Source organism: Rhea pennata, chromosome 7 (genome assembly GCF_028389875.1).
Source record: "Rhea pennata isolate bPtePen1 chromosome 7, bPtePen1.pri, whole genome shotgun sequence".
Lineage (NCBI taxonomy): Eukaryota > Metazoa > Chordata > Aves > Rheiformes > Rheidae > Rhea > Rhea pennata.
This window is the reverse complement of record NC_084669.1, coordinates 22434964-22455145: the sequence shown is the minus strand read 5'-3', so window position 1 is coordinate 22455145 and position 20182 is coordinate 22434964. Positions and strand designations below refer to the sequence as shown.

Here is a 20182-nt window from a genome sequence, read left to right as displayed (position 1 = left end):
AAGAGTTCCAGAGATGGAGAAATTTGTACGACCAGAGCAAGGCATTGCCATTTCCTGCTCAAAAAATACTTTTGTGTTTGCAAGGTGAACCCAACACTCCAAAATTAAGAGTGCAAAGGGCTGACAACTCTGGCAATGAGCTTGGGCTGGTGTTCTTAGAAAAATGGGCTCTGGGGACATGATTTTCCCTTCCCTTACAGTTCTTTCTCCCCACTCTATGAAGGCAATACCTTGCATTGCCTTCTAGTGACCTCCAGCTGTGCCTAAAAACAGTCGCAGTGATTACCAGAGAGCTCAAATGAGCAGCTTCCCTGGTAAGACAGCACATACAGATTGAGGCACTCCTTTTTTTCACACCTGGTACCTTATGTCACCTCATCAAGAATATCTATTGACCTAGAAAAAGGAGCCACCACTCTGTCATTTATTATTTTCTTAACTAACAGCCCACAAAAGACCAGCAGTAAATTGGGTGGAAGCAGACAGAAGATAAATCCTGAAGTTCAAATCTATTTATTTGATTGCAACTAGATAAGGACTCTTCAGCTAACCACCTGCTGATGTGAATGAGATGGATGTGTAAGAGTGAGTAAGTAAGTAGTGCTGAATATTCATGGATAAAGGCTATTCCACATGCACCAAAAAGATAAAAACCATTTGCTTCAATGAAAGTCCACAAAAGCAATATCCTTAGATAAACCACATACTCTAACATTTTCTTACCATTAATTTTAACAAGGTTGCTCTCAAAGGCAAGTCCCTTTCCTTGTATTCAAGAAAGCTGAAGAACAGAATCATCCTTTATGCACATAAAGCCAAGCAATGGGGGGAAAAAATCACTAATCAGATGGAACCTAGCAACATCCTAAGAGTTAGACCCCACACACTTTGGATTTGCAGTATCATATGTCTTCAAATTTCATTCAAAGCTTCACCAGTACAGCAGAATAAATCCAGGAAGTTAATTCAATATCTTGTCATGTGCAAGGAGGAGAATGACAACAGCTTATATTGTTTCTCTTATGTCATTTCCCCCAACAGATAAATCAGCCCATTTACAGCATCTTTCTTTCCTGTAATGTCAGACCAGAAGTATTCTGGCAGGCAAAAAGCCTCTGTGTTAGACTCTTCATACACTTAACAAAGGAGCCACAAGCCCAGGAGTGAAAAAGCTGCTGTTACATGACCACATTAAGAATGTCACAAGCCTTGTCCTTCGCAGCTTTCAGACTGGCACAGATGGGGTTCTACCCTGAGAGTCCATATTCTGCTCCTCCTTTTAGGTATATCATACATTCCTTGTGGTGATATCAAAGCTCACTGCCTTGGCCTGTGGGTGCACCGATCAGCCCCTCACTAAGTGGAATAAGAGGCTTCAGGAAAATTCTCAGCTTCCTGCATATCCTCTAGCTTACCAGTTCCTTCTAGCTGCCCACTGTCCTTCTATCCACTACACCCTTCCTTACAAGCACTTTCAATACTCCTTTTTTGCAAAAAGTCTGTTGGCACTGATCTTCCTCTCCTGTCCATCTCATTGCATCAGAAGTCTGCTCTCCAAGGCTGAAGTTGTCCTTCACTAGCATGGCTGCAGCTGCTGTTCCATGCAGGAATCAACTTAGCAGTCTCCAGCAGATGTTGGCTTCCCTAGGTTTATCCTTGCAAGAATTTGCTCAAGTACAGAAAGTTCAAAGCCACTGACTAATTAGTAAACCCTTTTGGAAATGTGGACTTTGAAAGCAGGAAAACTGAAACTACTCAAGATAACAAAAGCAGGCAGTGAAATAAACTGGATAAACCTAAACATAGGTAAAGCAAAACAGATGCCAACTGAGTTATGGGAAAACAGGAGCAAGAGAAAGGTCACTTGTTCCAACTGTGAGGAACAAATTCCCAGCTAGCACTGGCCCAAGCTGCCCAATGCACACAGCACCATGCAGTATGGTAACACAAGGCTAGACAAGGTGGCTCAGGAGATAGGCTTCCCCTGCACCCTAGAGACTACCCCTTCTAGACCTTAGCTGGCTTGTATAGAGCCATCCTAAGCATTTCCATGGTCTTAGCACAGTTAATCCAGAACCTGGATAATTTCCCCATGTAACAAGAACTGCCTGCAAATAAAAACCTTCATGACTTCTGTAGTTTGCCATGATTGAGAATCTGTAGAGTTTAAAACTGCCTCAATTATAAGAGAACGAGGGTCAGAGGCAGCACAACTTGCTGTCAGCAAGGCTACATGAGAGCTTCCTCATTTCTGACTTTGTGCTAAACTAATAGTAGTTAAAATAGCTTTCTATGTGTGATGTCTGGGGGTGGCATGTTCCCATGATGCACTAAACAAACCACAGCCTAACAGCTGCGCTAGAAGCAGTAGCATAGCCTGAACAAGGACAGTATGCAGGCTCTTGAGGGGTATTTGCCCCTGCTGTACCATGTCCTATGCTCCACTCATTCAGGATTCTGCTATTGGGAAGCTGAAGCTCTCATTTTTGCATTGGTTTTTATATTTTTTTTTCCACTGTGTGCTCATACTGCTGTTAGGAGTGCTGGCAAATGCATGTACATAGAAATACTTCCCCAAAAAGACCTAGATGCATTATTTCCAACATGGTCATACTGTGTAAGCACTGTACAAATTGAGGAGTGCCTTCCTTGGGAAGGTTCAGTCTGCTGTAGAGAGTGGACTTAGCTCAGAGCTCTTAAGAGCTCCAAACTTCAAAGCCTTCATCTCAAAACATAACAACAAAGTACTGAGAGCACATCGGTTGTTTTTCTCTGTGGGAGAGGTAAGCTGTCACAAATACTCTTACTTCAAGTCACTCATCACAGAGTTGGCTGCAATGAAACTACAAGGCAGATGATGATCTTTTTGTACCAGCCAAGAGGAAAGTTTTCACAGTTTCACCCCCAGAAAGGGAACTATGTACACCTGGGGTTGTCTTCCCTTCAGAGGAAGCAGCAGAGCATTTGCATTTGAGGTCATTCACAAAACTTGGTCTGCAGATCCCAGGATGGAATAGGTGACCGAGCCTCTTTCCCTGTGCTGAGGCACAATCAGCTACATTCATCCAAATACTTCTGCCTTGAAATAAGCCTATCTTGAGTAGATTCTTCCTTCACAAGAGTCAGAGTGACAGGGAACTGCTTGCCTAGAGAACTGCTCTGACGTGCATGATGAAACAGCCCGACATTGCCCAATTCTTGTGTGTGGCTTAGAGCCCATAACAGGTAGGGCTTCCGTAACTGTAAGAAGTCCATCAATAATAAATCTATGTGTAACAAACTGGAAAATGCTAAAGACAACTCCATGGCAAATGGGAGTTTTTATTTTTTTCATTTTTTCTTCTGTCAAATATTGCCTAGATCTCATAAAGCCAATTTGAGATTCGTGTATTCTTGTTCAAGTGAGAAAACAGAAATAAACTGAATTATTTTTTATTACATAAAAACAATACAACAAAAATACAAAGCACAAGCCTCTTAAAAAACGGGAATTATGTGTAGCTAAAGCACAAATACCTTTTTTTTCAGTGCATGTTAACTTTCAACAGATAGGACATCTCTGGTGAAGGACTCTAAGACTGACTGCAAGAAAGTCAGGCTCCTACTGCCTTACTCCAAAAAAGTTTTGCCATACATGCATGGCAGCCAGGCAACCACGCAGCCACGTGCACAGCACAACAGTTTGTTGGCTGCTCAGATATATAGCATAGAGCTGCTGGCAAGATTCATTTCTGCCTCTCACTGGGGCAAGCTCTGAGAGGAACTGGAAGTGTCCACCACCATGTTCCCCTGGATGCAGCCCGCACTGTGCCACAGGGCAGCCAGCTGTACACACAGAGAGCCAGCTCACTTGTGAGGAGCCCCATGTTAAAGCATTACTGCAGAGGATGAGAGCCAGGTCAGCTTAACACAATTCACTGACTGTGTAAGACACCAAAAAAATTGGAGGCTGCTTTTTGGTTCACAAAGCCCTGCACCCAGTGCACTGATAGATGTGCTCTCGGACACAGATCAGATGTCGAGTTCTTCCCTTTGACAGAAATTGCTTCTCTGTAGAGAGAGAGAAGTAGTTGACCCAGAATAGTTTGTAGTTGATTCGTGCCCATGTCCATTCCCTTCCCTTCACCTCAAATTCTTTTTGATTTTTCACATGTTCAAAACAAACAAGAGAGGTGAGTTTCTCACTAGTAGAGATCCATTTAGCTAACATCCTTCTCCAGCCACAGTCTATCTTCTACCTCCCAAGTCATTACTTGTATTCCTTGCACCTCCTAATCCCAACCACCAGCTTAAAGCTCTTCAGGCCAAACAGCAGTCCCACAACTGTTCTCCACTCATCATGTTTTAATGAAACAAACTCCACTGAACAGGAGGAGGACAGAGTTACTTGTGCTTCCCACTCCACCTGCAGCCCGAGACACGCTAGTCTTTTTTCTGACCCTACGCTGTACTTCATACACTTAGAATACACTAAATCAGAATGGAAAAGACTGGCATGAACTTGCTCTGGGAGGAAGAGATTTCAGAATCAATATGGCTTTGTGCTCCCAAACACCTTTCACTTACCAGAGCTTATTCCTGCTACAATTTAAAACAACTCTGGCAGTCCTTGGACATATTCAAGTAAAATTATTAACATTAGCAATCCAGAAACATGTTGCTTAAACCTCTCTAATTTTGAAAAGCATCCTTAAATCAATTAGATGTTCATGCTGTGATCTACGGCCAATTTGGAGGAAAATAGGAACTTAACTTTGACTTTTGCTAGCAAATGGCAGAAAAGCAAATTTAATTTCTGGTCTTTTTTTTTTTTTTTTTTTAAGATTTTTTTATTTTTAGAGTTCAGTCATCATTTGCTGTCTTCATGACAGGCCCAAAGAGAGGGAACCAACCTACTCTATGTCTAGCTTATCGATTGGGAAGCCAGGATGGTTTAAGGGAGTTTGAAAGGGGGATCCAAACTGTAGCATATGCAGGACCCTAAAAGGTACTGTAATCATCTCTTGTGATCTGATTACCTGAGAACATCATCTCTAGCACAAACCCCAAGTCATATTTTTCCAGGGGGACTGTCCTGCCAAGATCATAAATTTTAAAATTTACTTTTACTGTAATAAATTTGTCATTATAGTTATTCCCCTTCTTATCCTAGCAAAAAGTCCCCTTATACAGACATCAACAGACACACTAGAAGCCTGCACTGCTTCATTTATGCTTCATAAGAGTAAAACTTAATACGGATCAGCCCTAACCCAAGGGACACCTGCAACACTCCTATCCCACCAAGGTTGACAAGGAACACTCTAACCCAGACTGCGGACAGGCAGTTTTGTCATAAATAGGAGCTCTCCACATTTCTCTTGGGAACTCTCAGAAAGGAGTACCACAGATGCCTCTGGAGTGTAGGAAAGTTCAGACACAATGAAAAGTATGTAGACTGGGTTCCTCTAATCTCCATCCCTTAACCTCCTCTGCACTAAAAATTCCTCTGGGCTTCTTATGAGATGATAGAAGAATCTGATCACTTTTGGACTGGCTAGATCACTTTTAAGTCCATTAATGCAATTCTACAATTAAGCTCTGCCATTCCTTCATAGGTAACAAACTGATCTGTTTCCAGTATGGCTCTGACTTCAGGCTGAACCCTAGACAACATACATTAAAGGATGACTGTATCTTGGGTTCCAGTATGATGGAAAGATAACTCTTAAGGAAAAAAATAATTTTCACTTGACTGGGGTCAAAATGCTGCGGGGCACTACATCTACAGGCAGAACTTTAGAGTTATTTAGTTTTACTTTCCATTTGCATCCAAAACCAAGCACCTAAGATGTCACCCAAATTCAGAAGTTCTCTGTGAGTCACTGGTAATCTCTCCTCAATTAGTGACCAACTCACAAGGCTCAGGAAAACCGGCTTGCAAAACTTTCTAGTTTACAGAGATTTGTGGATTTTACTTTAGTTTTCTATTTCATTATTAAAACAAGGATGAACAAGACCACACATCTCTGTCCTCCAACCCCTGACTAGGAGAAGCAACCTTACCTTCTGTAATAGCCTTCTTGACAGCTGCAAGGTAAGCATCAGGCTCATCATCATATGTGACTTCTTGCCATTGAGACCAGTCCTTGAAAAAGGTCAAATAGTCATCACAGTCCGTAACGCCGCAGAACAGCTTGACTATTTTATGTGGGGGCCACAAAACTTCTTGAAGGCTCTGCAGGACAGGAGGAAGATAAAAATTCTGCACCAGTTCAGCTGAGAGCAAAATGATGATGCTTCGACTTCTGCCAAAGAGATCCAAATCCTGGTGGGAAATCACAGATTCGCTTTCCACCTGGAAGCTCCGAATACGATGTTTTCGAATGTACTGAGTAGAGAGGAAGAGATTCTGGAGGTATTCACACCATTCAGTGGCGTCACTTGCATACACAATCAGCACATCATATCCTCCAGGGGTTCCTGTGCAAGTGCGAGATGACCACAGGGAAGAGTATTAAACCAGAGTAAGAACTGATCCTTAGTTCTACAGCAAAAAAAGCCAGAGGGCTATCCTTCATGTAAGAAACTCCAAAGCACTTTAAGAGAACAGCAGATATGGACAAGCAGGTGTTTACAGTGACTGAGCAATTCTAAGGGTGGCTGAACTCCTACTTGCATTTCCTCTACTAGAATTTAAGTAGTTTTTTCATTCTCAAAATTCTTCATTGAAAAGGGGGATTTCCTATGCAGTTTTAAGTGAAACAAACCATATGTGGCAATTTTCAGATTTAAGGCATGTCAAAGAGAGAAAGGCATATCAAATGAAAAGAAAACAAAAAAAGAACCTCAATCCCCTATTTAAAATGTAGCTTGAAAAGGCCAATTCACCTTCAGATGAGAGAGAGATTCATTTTAGGCAACCTTAGGGGTTCTGCAATACAAGTTTAGACCATTTCATGCTTAAGTACAGTACACACTAAATATAGCACACCTAAAAGAAGAAAGGCCTTTATTTAAATAGGGTCTCACAATTCTTACAGAAAGTCACTACGACCTCCATGGGGCTAGACATTTGCTGCCATTGCAGCAGAAAGCAAACTGCCCAGAAGGTACGTGTGCAACAGCCCCAGTGTTTGCAGCACAGCAATCCTATCATTCAGGCTTTAGACATTTTCCTTTGTGAGTCTCTGTTGGATCCATCTCCCAGAACTTACATATAAAGGTTTCCTCAGTACAATTAGGCATAATAAAACCTCTATTTACAGAGAAGGAACTAACACAATAGTGATAGCCATAACAAAGCCTGAAGTGCGCTGGCCAGAGTCAACTTATTTCAGAACTCTGTAGAGACAGCTCCCAATTACTCCTTCCTACACATTGGCTCTCTGGAATGAAAGCTTTTTTAAAATTGTTTCCAGCTTGCTAAAAAAAGAAAAAAAAAAGATTAAAATTATTTATAATTATTAAAATTATTAAAATTATTAAAATTAAATCAAAATTGAACAAACTCCAAAGACTCAATTCTGACACCTGACCCACAATCTTTATTATAGTTGTAAAGACTGAAATGTGGTCTTTGCAAGTGCTACTGATCCCAGTTCCTAACCATGCAATTACAAACTTTTCTTGAAATTGCAGTTGGTACTTCTACCTGAAAAACAAAGTTTAGAGATATGATCTATGCCCACCCAACAGCACTACCGTTACCTACATAAATGGAAAGGCTCTAGCAGGGAAAGAACGATGTCCTAGATGCACAGGATACACAGGCTGCAATTCAGGATGTCCCATAATAGTTGTGTTTCTGTGTGAATATAGTTCACAAACCCTAGGCTGAAGCTTGTAGGGGAAAACATTCTCAGTGGAGGGGATCCAGAAACAGACAGGCAGACCCAAAGCATGGGAGCCTTTAGGGAAGCGAGCAGAACTGCTCTGAAGAACGATGGTTTTCACCCTAGTGAGAACACCACTATTACCAAAATATTACCTTTTGAGTTAAAACCACCTCACAAAGAAGACATAACTGCATAACCAGAAACAGGAAATCCAGGCAGATTTTAGCAGGACAGTTGTTTTATTCTAAAAAGTGAGAAAAGAGAACCAGGGACTTCAGAAAGCCCATTAGCAACTTCTGCCTCCAGTGCTAGATGGTGACCTTCATGCAGCGCAGTTGGAAGGGGCAGCACAAACAGGCGCAGACGATGGAACAAACCAGCTGGGCTCACCCTGGTCAGATGGGGAGACCCGCAGCTGTCCTGGAGGCAATGAAGGGAGGAATCCAAGGCACAGAGCCAGCGGCTGTGGTGCAGGAAGAAATTTTCAGCTCCCCCAATATAAGCATCAGGCAGAGGGGAGATGGTGCAGCTACTTTTTAGCCCTGCTCTCTCTCTCTGAGAGGTCCTGCATCCAGATTCTGGAGAAAGCTGTAGCAGCCTCCAGGTTATTGTAATGTTCTGTAAAATGGAATACTTGATCCTAACTTGCAGGTATAAGAGCAGCGCAGCTTTGGCAACTAAGCTGTTAGCAAACAGGCCCATTCACCAGTCTTTCAATGAAAGAAGCAGCTATGCTTGGGGTAGAGGAGGAGAGCAGCATGGGGGAGCCACAGATTTTAAACAGGCATCGTGCTATGGGGGCACTAAGAAGCCGGAAGCCTCTCTCTTCTGTAAGGGGGGCAAAAGATGCAAAACTGTCAGACCACGCTCCCTGTCAGCATTTATATCGCCCAAAACAACACAACCAAGAGCAGCATAACATCTGTACACAGCAGGAACAAACTTTAGGAAAGGTATCAATCTCCCTACATACTGCTGCTCTACCAGCACCACCAGTTCCCCTTAACAGAGCTCCCCATAGGCTCCCCTACCTGCAGATTCATAGTCTTTTACACCACCAGGGTAAGCTGAGGAACAACTTCTTTAAAAGGAGAACCAAATAACAAAATTACTGACTCCACTTTTAGAGCCATGGAAATTCTCTAGGGTCATATGCAAACACACTGGAAATGCATCTTGAAAAGTTAAGTAAGCTTAAGTTACCAGATGAGATTGTTTTGAAGAAAACAAAAATCCAAAAATATTTTCAACTGCAACACTGCTTTCTAAAAGAAAGATGGCGCAAGATACGCTTTCCTGAATCAAGCCATTATTTGCCTGGTCAGATACTTCACTTTGCAGCACCAGCTACACTCTAGTCCTCAGGCAAACAAATAGAGAATACACAATGTTTGGGGGAAGAGAGTTGCACTCAACTCTTCACATATCAGTTACAGTAAAAGCTTACAGAGCTACACTTCAAAGGGCAATGTAAACTCTGCCTGTTGCACACACATAAGAAAATCCCTAGGCAAACATCTAGCACGTTATTCCTACTAAGCTCTGACATCAGTAATATGCTTTGGCAATGCATTCCACAGGCTGATTTTGGAAAAAGAAAAACAAATAAAGGAAGCATTCACTTTGCAGCAAGAAAAACTTTTAACAGTATACATGACAGTAAGATGAGGAAAGAAGATGTGGGTAGCTAACCTTTTCAAAAATTACACTACTAACTGAAAACTAGTTTACCAATATTTTGTTCCTGCATTCCTAAACTCAGGAACTAAAAGCGATTGCTTCAGTTTACAAAATGTCAGCAATATTAAAAATCTTGCAGGTAATGTTTAATTGCTTATTTCATAGAAAAACATCTAGATGTGGATCTGTAAATGTTTGTAATTATGAAACATAACCTTTGGACTCCTTTGAAGGTGCAACAGTCCTTTTCAATGCTTAGCTGTAAACTCTATTATATGACAATAATATAAAATTGATGAGATTACAAACTAATGCTGTAGAAATGCTAAGACCTTTAACTGAGACTGGAATCCCACAGAGTAAGTAGCATGGAGACAGAGCAAAAGATAAAGCTTTCCAAAGTTTATAAATTGTAAAAGAAATAGGAGGAAGAAAAAAAAAAAAAAAGTGGCCCAACGCAATATCAAGAGGAGAATAAAAATGTCCTAAAGTGATAAACTATATCATGCATTTATAGTCCCTCTCTGAGAAAAAACAAAACAGGCCCATCTTCAGAGAGTGTTTGGGATTAGCAAAATGACTATCTTTGAGTTCAGAGTAAACACAGAATAGTAGTTTATGACCATATTGTGCAATTCCAACTACCTAGAGCCACTAAAATAGCTAAAAATACTGGAGGAAGTTAGTATAACAACTCTGTGTAAGATTACATCTTAACCACTTAACACTTCCGAAATTTGCATCAGATATCATCTGCTGTTATTACTTACTATACCATTTTCCTGGCCAAAAGGCTTGATCTTTTTCAATTTATAAATCATTAATAGCTTTGCACTGTACCTGTGGGTCCCATAAAACATTCAAGCCCTCTAACAATCAATTTGCTTTTCTGTGTCACCTTTTGTATCTCCTTCCTCAGTAGACTGTGATTTCTCAAGGTCCACAGACCAACTAGAGGTTAAAAAAAAAAGACATAAATTCTTTACTCCAACTTAGATGATAGCATTCACTGACAAGCAAAACAATTTTTATGTGCTAGATCAAATCCACTGCAAATTCTCACTAAACAACAAAATGTTGTGTAGCTGTTATGTGCATTATCATCAATTTGCTTTGGATTTATGCATACAAAAGACACAAGAACATGTTAATTTCCAAAATACCAACCCTTTATAGAGGGGTATCTAATTTCTAATCAAAGACAACTCATTATGAAACTCAGCCCACTGTATCTTAATCAAACTCTTAAATGAGTGAGAGCTTCCAAGAGATGTTAAAAGCTGCTAGTGAGCCATTAACAGAAGTCCTCAGCACCTTTCAAATATTTTAGTGTCTAAAGTTGGTGTATTTAAGTGATGTATGATGAAATGAATGCATACTTTGCCTACCTAGAATGCATAACAACGTAATAGAGATCACATGCAGTAATTATTAACAGGCCAGCAAGAGCTCTCAAACTGAGAGGAATACATAGCCCTCACTTTAAATAGTGCTACAAACAAGCAAGAGGAAATAACAGAATCAAATTAGACGAAAATTTGTGAACAAAACTTCTGTGATAGGAATGTGAGATGTGCATTAACAATATGTTTCTAAATATGTCTCTAAATATGAATCTAAAGTTTTTCTATTTATAAGAGGCTCATTGAAACTAATTTCTGTTTATAAGGAGAAAAGTAGTTTTGGTATCTGTCCACAAGTCTCCTGAGGGGCTCATTTAGATTATTTTTACATCACAAGGAGACATGCGTCAGTGAAACACTAACGTTACTTCACACCCTGAGGTGGCACGTTTTTCCTTTTTTAGATAAAACAAACACATATACTTCCCTGCAGAGAGGGGAACTTGCAAATTGGGCAGACTTACACAATATAGGTTAAACTTCATTCCCTCTGGCGTCTGCAGCTGTACTCTAACCGGTTTTACCTGCATATCCATTAGCTAAAACATTGTCACTGATGGCAACTTAGGATAGTTTGTTTGTGATCCTGTGCCACTGTGCCAGGGGCAGTAGGCCATATCCCAAAAAGGCAGCAAGCAAACCTTGAGGAATAGAGTAGTACTCAGGGAGAACTCAGTTTTCCTCAAAGCATCCCAGAAGAGCACTTAGGCGGTAAGGGCTCAGCAGGGACAGGTTACTCTGCAGAACATCCTCAGGGCTAGCTGATCTGCCAAGCTGAAGCGTGCCCAGGAAACTGGAGAACTCCTCTAGGACAACACCTGAGCACAAGCCAAGTGGCGCAAGAAGAGGTGGATACTGCAGGTACCAGCCAAAGCTGTAGCCAGGCTACAGACAAACACTGCTGCTCCGCAGAGCTTTGCTAGCCTCAGTGCTCCCCTAAACACGGACAGGATCCTCCTTCCTCTTTCACAGATCTCTTCTGCATGCTGCAACGTGGGGCAAACTCTCCCCGCAGAGAGCGGGCCGCGAGCACGCTTTGCCTCCCGGCTCATTAGCCGCAATATCAACTAAATCGCTGCCGCGCCAAGTGACGACCCGGAGACACAGCTGATGGGAAGATCCGTGGTGCCGGGGAGCGGGACGAGGGCAGAGCTGCGAGCTCCCCGGGCGAGCCGCCGGGGCCGAGCCCTGCGCGCCCGCGGCGAGGCGGCGCCGGGGCCCGCGGGGGCAGCGCCCCGGCCCGCAGCCCCGCGCAGCACGGCCAGGCGGAGCCGGAGGCGCCGCCGCCGCTTCCCCCGGTGCTCGGGCGGGAGCGCGCTACCCCGCCGGGCACCGACCCGCCCCCGCGCGGCCGCGGCACCTACCGGGGGCCGTCATGGTCCGGGGCGGCGGGAGCGGGCGGCAGCCCCGCGCCTCACATCGCCGGCGCGGGCAGCGGAGCGGGCTTGCGCGGCCACTTCCTCGGCCCGGCCGGGGACTCTGTCCCTCGGCCCGCCCGCCCGCGGCCCCGCCTCCCGGCCCGGGCCGCCCCCGCGCCCCGGCGGCCGCCCGCCGCCCGGCACCCGCCGCGGCCACCTGCGGAGCGGCGCCGGCCCCTCGCTTCGCCGTACGGGCGCCCGGGTTCCGCGCCCTCGAACTAGGGGCGAACTGCCTGCACGCTGCCTGGGCGAGTTTCCTGCTCGAATTAACGGGCTCAGACTCTCACTTTTACAGAGTAAAGCCCAAACAGCCGAGCCGCAACCCTCCCCCATCCTTTCCCGCTCTGCCTAACACTGTCCAGCGACCCGAAACGTTCACACTTGCCCATTTCGCTTTCCGGCACTTTTAAAACCGAAGCGCTGACGTGCTGTAGGGCTCAGCTTTCAAAGCAAGCAGTCAGAAGGATTCCCCGTATCTTTCTGGGAGGTCATCTTGAACTGCTACAGCTCATGTGGCTTCGGCTTAAAGCGAACTTCCAGCTCTGCAGGGCAGATCCCTGCTTGGAGGGGTGGGAAGGTAGGGAGATAGGAGATTGCTACAGAGGAGAAAGAACAAGTGAAAAAGAAGTGATGAGGGCGAGAAGAGTATGCAGGTCAAATCATAAAACTGAGCCAGGAAAGGGAGAAAAAGACAAAAACAGACCACTGAGAGGAGAACAAGCAAGGAGCACAACGTGGTACCCTATAGCTACTTGGTAACAGATATCTTGATATCAAGTATGCTGCATGGTGTCCAAGCTGTCAGGAGACAAGACCCTCTTATTTTGTATAGTTTCATATTGTGAGCATGAAACGAATATGGATTGGAAAAACGGGAACAGGAATATTTTGGCAGCCAAAGGGAAAGCACACTTTTCAGGGAGGATTCTCCCTTCCCCAACAGCCTCTTGAAAGGATGTGAAAAAAAATGAGATGGAAATTCAGGCAGAGGTGAGATTACCAGAGTTTATGGGCAGAATTAAGGCAAGAAGTCAGCATGCTGGATGACCAGCCAAGTCTCCTGGTCAGTATAAATAGGAAAGCGTCCTTCAGGCATGCAAACACACACAGCCAGTCTGCCACTTTCATTGCTGCTGTCGTCAGACACCTCTGCTACCAGTGAACGTGGCCATCAAGACAAGACATGGAAGACAAGGACGTTTCTGGGCTATTAAGGAATCCATGGCCATTCAAGATGCTGTTAGTGGTGTCCTGACCAAGTTTAACCCGGTACCTGTATTTAGCCAGATTCAGATGTGCAGTTGAAGTGTAAGCAGCTCCACACCAGTAGTGTTCCCTGCTTACACTATGTCTAAATTTCATTTAATATTCCTCTCAGAGGTCCTTGATTTTCTGAACACAGGATTTCCCCCCTTCCTTTCCCAGACTTCTGCGCCCCATTGCTGCAACTGCTGTATTTCACTATGGTAATAATTTCATTCTGAAAGTGCTTGCACTGATCTATTGGTACAAAGAAGTTGGATCATATTGGGATAAGGTACAGAAGAAGGATGCTAACACTGTCTTAGTGGATAAACGGGGCAAGCGGACCCTATGCTCTACATAAATAATCTTAGACAGACTGCTTGCTGATTCATATTGTTTGCATCTGGAAGACTAAACTAGCACCACACCTTTGTGTTAAGTGTCCTCCTAATTCACGCATTTGCTCCCATTCACTTCTCTCCTTATCACATTCCTTTTGGGACTAGTAGTAGTTCCCTCAGAACTGGCTACTCATCTGAGCTGGCAAACTTCACTTTTTGACTGACTACTTGGCTGTACTAAAAGATGCAGAGCAGGCAAGAAAAAGGGTGCATGACAGGTTAAGTAAAGCGTACCCAACCTTAGATTTGAGGTACTAGAAAGCTCTTCGATTCCTGTTTCCCACCAAATTTAATTTGCCCTTTCAATTCCTTCATTTCCTCTTTTGACATAGCTTGACTGAAATGACTGAAGCAGCCTTGCTCATTTTTTCCTTTCAATCAGTCCTTCACAAAAAGAAACTGGCTGGAAGCATGACTGTTCAGTGTTTGTCAGCCTTGACTAAGTATTACCAGTCCTGATCTCCTTTAGAGAAGGAAAGGCCTTACTTCGCTTTTTGACTCGCATATACAGAAACAAAAATGAATCCACAAGTGATGTGAACAAGAGACTGATTTTTAAAAAGCTAGTTAATAGCCACAAGAGGATTTAAAAAACTTATATCTTGAAGGTAAAACTAATGATTAACTGAACCCCACTCATGATCTGACACATTCCCCTCTTCACTTTAGGGGCAGCATATCCCAGCTACTGAACCTGCTGCTGGTCTCTCCTTAATTCTACCTGCCCATTTCCTGCCTACTGGAACTGCTCTCTGAAACTGCCGCTGACGCATCACGCAAGTGCAGTTTCTTCAAGTTCTTCTCCAGTGAAGTGTTTGCCTGAGTCTGTTTGCCCCCTTGCCTTTTCCCACCTCTCACTGTACAAGTCCCAGCTCCCCAGAGCTTTGCCAACCACTGCACTGCACATAAGGCACACCAGCCCTGCAACACTAGTCCAAGTGTTATCTTTAACTTATTCTGTCTATGCAGAAAAATCTCGAGCCCAGAGTTCAGACTGAGTAAAGCATGTTACTTCCTTCATTCAATGGCTCTTTCAAGTCTCAGATGAAAGCACCATTATGCTATGTTCTCCCCTGTTTGGGGATGTTGGTCTCCAGCAAGCATATCAAGCAATGCTTTGGCAAGTCATTTTGAGAGATGTGCACCAAAAGCCAACCTAGCACTTCATCTCAAAGGAATATTGGAATTTAGATTAATCAGCCTGTACATATACTGAATCTCACGGTTGTTCTCAGCCTCATGGTAAGGGTTTTCAAGCAATGTTAGGAAAAAAAAATCTAACAAAATAGCACTGTCAAAAAAGCCAATCATGTCAAAATCTACCCATTTTGTGAGGAACACATCAACTAATTACCTTTGCCCATGGAAAATATTCATATAATATAAAATGCTTAGACTTAGTGCTTCATTGTTTTTTTTTTGTTTGTTTTGTTTTTTTAAGAATTTCCTCCATTGAAATAATCCAATTCACAAGGGCCAAGATGATTATTTCTCTGGATTATTTTTCTCTCCATGTAGTTTAGTTTTTTCCAATTTGGAGTTAAAAAAAGAAAACAAAAATAGAAGCCACTGAAAGGAAATTCCATTTTCCAATTGGCTCCAATCACACATTCTATAACTGGCCAAGCAAAGGGTGCTAGAATGAGGAAATGTCACATGTTACGGTAAAATGGAAACACTGTGACACAGGGAAGATACAGCAAAAGTTGTAGAATAAAACAAAGGAAATTCACTTCAGGTACATTCTTAAATTTTCATTTGTCTCCTACTATCAAGGAGGGTTTTTTCCCCTTGTGAAAAAAATAATTGTTTCATATACAGAATGAAGCAATGACCCTGTTATCTCCAAATCTTAATTTACCCAAAGCTTACTACAAACTTACAAACTATGTGCCACTGCTTGTCTTTCAAAAATCATTTGTTCCCTTATGAGAAACTTTAGATAAGAGAAAGAAACCAGAACATTCTCAGAATAAATCCTCCTGAAGCTTTATGGTAGAATAAAGAACATCTGGCTGCTGGAGAGATGTGCAAATACAGAATCTTATTTGGATGTGAGACAACAGTTCAGTCAGGCAAAGTCTCTAGGTAAATTGAGTATTATGGAATAATACTTGTATGTAAAGAAACAAAAGTGAATTGGATGGATAGCCACATTTATGTTTTTATGATTGTTCCACATTATTTCCCTTATAAAGCTGTTTATTTTTTTCTAACTTTTTTTCTGGAAATTGAAAGATAAAAATTCAATCTCTCTGATATTTGTTGAGGACCTCAACCTGCTGAAAGTAGGTTCCACTCCTGGGAAGGAGTTTTAAAAATTACCTCTTTAAAGCCTTGCAGTATAATGCAGAAGGCTAGCAGGAGTCAGTTTCTTGCTCAGTGAGAACCTATGTGACTTCTCCACATGCACAGTTGTCACTCAGGATGCTATGTATTTAATCAGTACAAAGCCCATAGGAAATATCTTTAGTTTAAACTTGCTAAGCCACTAAAGAGAAATTAAAGTGCCCCTCCCAAGGAGCTTAAGTAAAATAACTGTCAATGCATGATTTCAACAATCTTCACAGCAATCTGAAAACCAGACAACAAATTGGATGCTCTGTACATTAGGTGTCAAGAAATGCAGGATTCATTTCAAGGCATGAAAGAGGAATTTGAATTTCTTGTGGGTTAGGAAAAAGCAACAGAAATGCCTTATTGCCCTACTATTGAAGAACTTAGTCATCTCTCTCCCTGCAACTGGGTCTAAGTCTGCCCAAGAGAACTGAAACTGCATACACAGCATGCATACTACTGCATGAAATTTCTTCTTCCTTACAAAAGGAAAACAGTCTAACAACATACAGAGAACTGAGCCTTGCTGAGCTACTTGATTATTAGAAAACTATGATCTGCATCATCCATCCTTCCTTCTGGGGAAAAAGGCCCGTTCCAGTCCTTCGGCACAGTGCAAGGACAAAACTCACAGGCAGTACAAATGGTTGAGAGCTGGTATCCATGGTGGGCAGCAAGGGACAGAGTATGAGCTTCAAGCCGGCAGTTCTTGTCCTTCCTTTATGGAATTATCACTGGAAGAGTGCTACCCCTCTACCTTCCTTACAGGGCGAGAGTTGAGATACTGCCCTGGACTTAAAGGACAAGTCTGACAATCCACCATAGAACGTGTTATCACCTGTAGCTCCTCCATGGGTGACAAATCTTTGTGCTTTCAAGGGATTTCTGTGATTTGTCTTGCCTACTCCCGTATTTCCATTGCTGCAGTGACTCAAGCTACATTTGACAGGAAGATACATGTCAAAGCTCTGCCTTGTTCCTGCTTCCACTAGACAGTCAAGCACCATGTGCTGTACAGGACTTGGTGAGTCCCACTGGTTTCAAGTGGAAAGGGGGAGCTGGGGTCAGACTCCCAGGTCAGGTGCCACGATTTAGGGGCAGAGTGGGGAGAGAAAGGGCTGGGGCACTGTTCAAGATTCCAGCCAAGCATAGCCCCTTCCTTTCACCTGCCCCCCCCCTCCAGTCAAGCAGTTCTCTGCCTGACACCTCCCCGAGTCAGCAACACTGGCTAGCTATGCTTTCAGAGCCAGAGTCCAGGGTCTCCTTTCAGCTATGAACCAAACCACCCTCCCTTCCTAACAGGAAGGCACCAAAGTTATGCAGTCACTGCTATTGACTCATCAGAAAAACAGTCATACAGCAAGGTTTGCTCGTACCCTTCCTCCTGGCCACACTCCCCAACCTGCCTGAAGTTTTTACTGCAAGAACGTGCTAACACAGAGCTTTGACCCTCATACACAATTATAGAACAGACATCACTTCTCTGCTCAGACTTAACCAGCTGGATCTAAACAGCAAGAAAGCAAAGCACAAGTTCTCACTGTTATTCAGCTTCCATCCTCAAGGACTTTGGGTTGGTCCCAAGCAGAGATAAGTTGAAGTTTAAAGCAGCCTGACAAGTCCTCCTCCTCTTACATCAAGAAAAACTTAACATAAATTTGTCTTATAAAGAGAGCCTCTCTCACCAAACCACATGTAGTCCTCAGTCACTGCAGCACAGTCACCTGACAACCTGCCCCATAAAAAGTCAGTATGCAGAGATCAGATCTGACATCTGTTTTAATTGCTGGAGCTATCACTCAAAACTGCAATGCACTGATGTGAAGAGCAATTTCACTTGTTTGCTGGAGATGGAGATAGGACCTGGTTCCACTCTGCTGATGACTCTCAGGGCACAGACACCTACCTGTCACTGCCCTATGCCTGTAAAATGGGAAAGCTCTTTTTCCTCCCTTGAGTACTGTGAGATTTGATCTACCTTTTCTAAATGCACTGAGATCCTATAAAAGCAAGAAAAAGAAATATGATCTATAAAAGTCATACCCCATCTTTCAGCACTGACCAAGTCCTTAACTTTTCAGCCTCACTTCCTATACTAATGGCTTCTTGCGAAACCGAATTCAAATCAGTAGACATTCCAGAGACTTTAGCAAATAGGAGGCCAATGCCCCTTCACACCCTACTACACTAAGCTGGCCTAAGTGAAAGATTTACATAGCTTATAATGAATTAAGAACAAACTGAAGAAAGACAGGTAGCCTTTCATGTTCCATTGTCCATAATTGACTGTATAAATCTTAATTCTTCCTTCCTTTGGTTGGCAGCAGCATTTGAATATAGTTATATTCAATGCATTATTCTCAAGGGTCTGTCCAAAGAAAGGAATCAGCTTGTTCTTTCCAGAGCTTCTGCAAGCCTAGGCAAACAGTGCAGCAACATTGCCAGGTACTTTTGAGATGAATTAAAGAAAGGATCTAGCAAGTGTTTCAATACCCATACCATCTCTTCACTTTTTCTTGGTCATGAGAAAGTATAAAGAGCAAAGATCTCTAATTTGAGTGTTCACTCATTAGATGAAAGAATGTTCTTCCTGCAATCTTAACAAGAGAGATATGCCAGCCAAGAGGAAAAAAGGCAAAGGAATAGAAATAGAGAAACAGATAGAAGGAATGAGAAATAGATGAGTGTAGTAAATGAATTTGCAATCAGAGGCATAAATCAGTCAAATTTGCTTTGATGTAGTAGATCCCAGGCTCTCCCACTACTGCCTTGGAAAATCTTGAGCAAAATAGGAGCCTTCTTTCCATGGTACTGCTCTGCCAGGTCATCTAGAGATTTGCAGGCACAACACAGGGGAACACACCTGGATAGTTACACCTCTAAACAGAAGCACTCATCTAGCATCTGTGAACAGACTATGAAAGACCTGCAACAAGAGGGAGATGCTTACTCATCAGGATGAGAAGCAAAGTGAGCTTGTGAAGCAAGGCACAGCCAGTAATGCATTTGCCCAACTCCTCACAGCAGCAAAGGCTGCATCTCTTCTCTTCTGCCTGAGACAACAAGGCACAGAACTTGTGCTGCGCTTTGCAGATGAAGCTTGTGGCTACCTCCTACTGTTCAAAATAAACAAAAGCTACAAAACTCAGAAATATTGGCTCCTGGCAGCAGTTCCCCTTCTGCAACATAAACCTGAGTTATTCTGGACATGATAGCTACAGACCAGACATGGGTGTCTGAGAACAGTGCTCTCCCTAACAAACAAACAAACAATAAATCAAAGATTGTACATGAGCTGCAGGGTCTGAGAGTGCGTATATTCAACAAGCTCTCAGTTGAGCATCCTTTCTCTACACTATAGGTAACAGCATTTTTACAGGATGACAGAAGCTCATGAAAAAGTCTTCTCCTGCATAAACTGCTTTTTTTCACCAGCACTGCAAAAGTGGTATTTTCCCCAGACATCACCAACAGATGTATTTTGCTGGGCACAGTACCTGCCCAAGCGTATGTTCAGCAAACAATACCTACTTGCACACAAGAAACACAAGACTGCATGTAACTCTAGCCTTTGAAGACAGCTAAGAGCAAAGGAATAGACAAACACGAAGAGCACAATAGCATCCACCTACTACTGCTTCTTTGACTCTGGCAGCTGTAACTTAGGACTTTCAGAGCAGGGCTCTCTTTCCCGCTCTCCTTTGTCATTAGGAGGTTTTGCAGTATGCTCTATTGAAAAGAGATAGCTTTCCTTCCAGAAGTCTCATTAAAAAGGTAAGGAGAATAGAGCACTACAGTTACTAACACATATCGTAAGAGAAAAAACTTCAGTGAAGAAGAGAGGACTAATTTAAAGCCATGCTTATATAGCAGTTGAATGA

General features: G+C 42.9%; 1 protein-coding gene across 1 annotated transcript in view; it reads right to left on the bottom strand.

Moving 5' to 3' along the window:
* PIK3AP1 (phosphoinositide-3-kinase adaptor protein 1) overlaps positions 1-12358 on the bottom strand; it is a 50813-nt gene extending 38455 nt beyond the window's left edge. The window contains exons 1-2 of the mRNA XM_062580212.1: positions 12265-12358; positions 6046-6462 (exon numbers count right to left, since the gene is read on the bottom strand). Coding sequence (XP_062436196.1) covers positions 6046-6462; positions 12265-12277 — 430 coding nt within the window. The 5' untranslated portion in view covers positions 12278-12358. The remainder of the gene's footprint in view (positions 1-6045; positions 6463-12264) is intronic.
* Positions 12359-20182: the final 7824 nt, after the last annotated feature.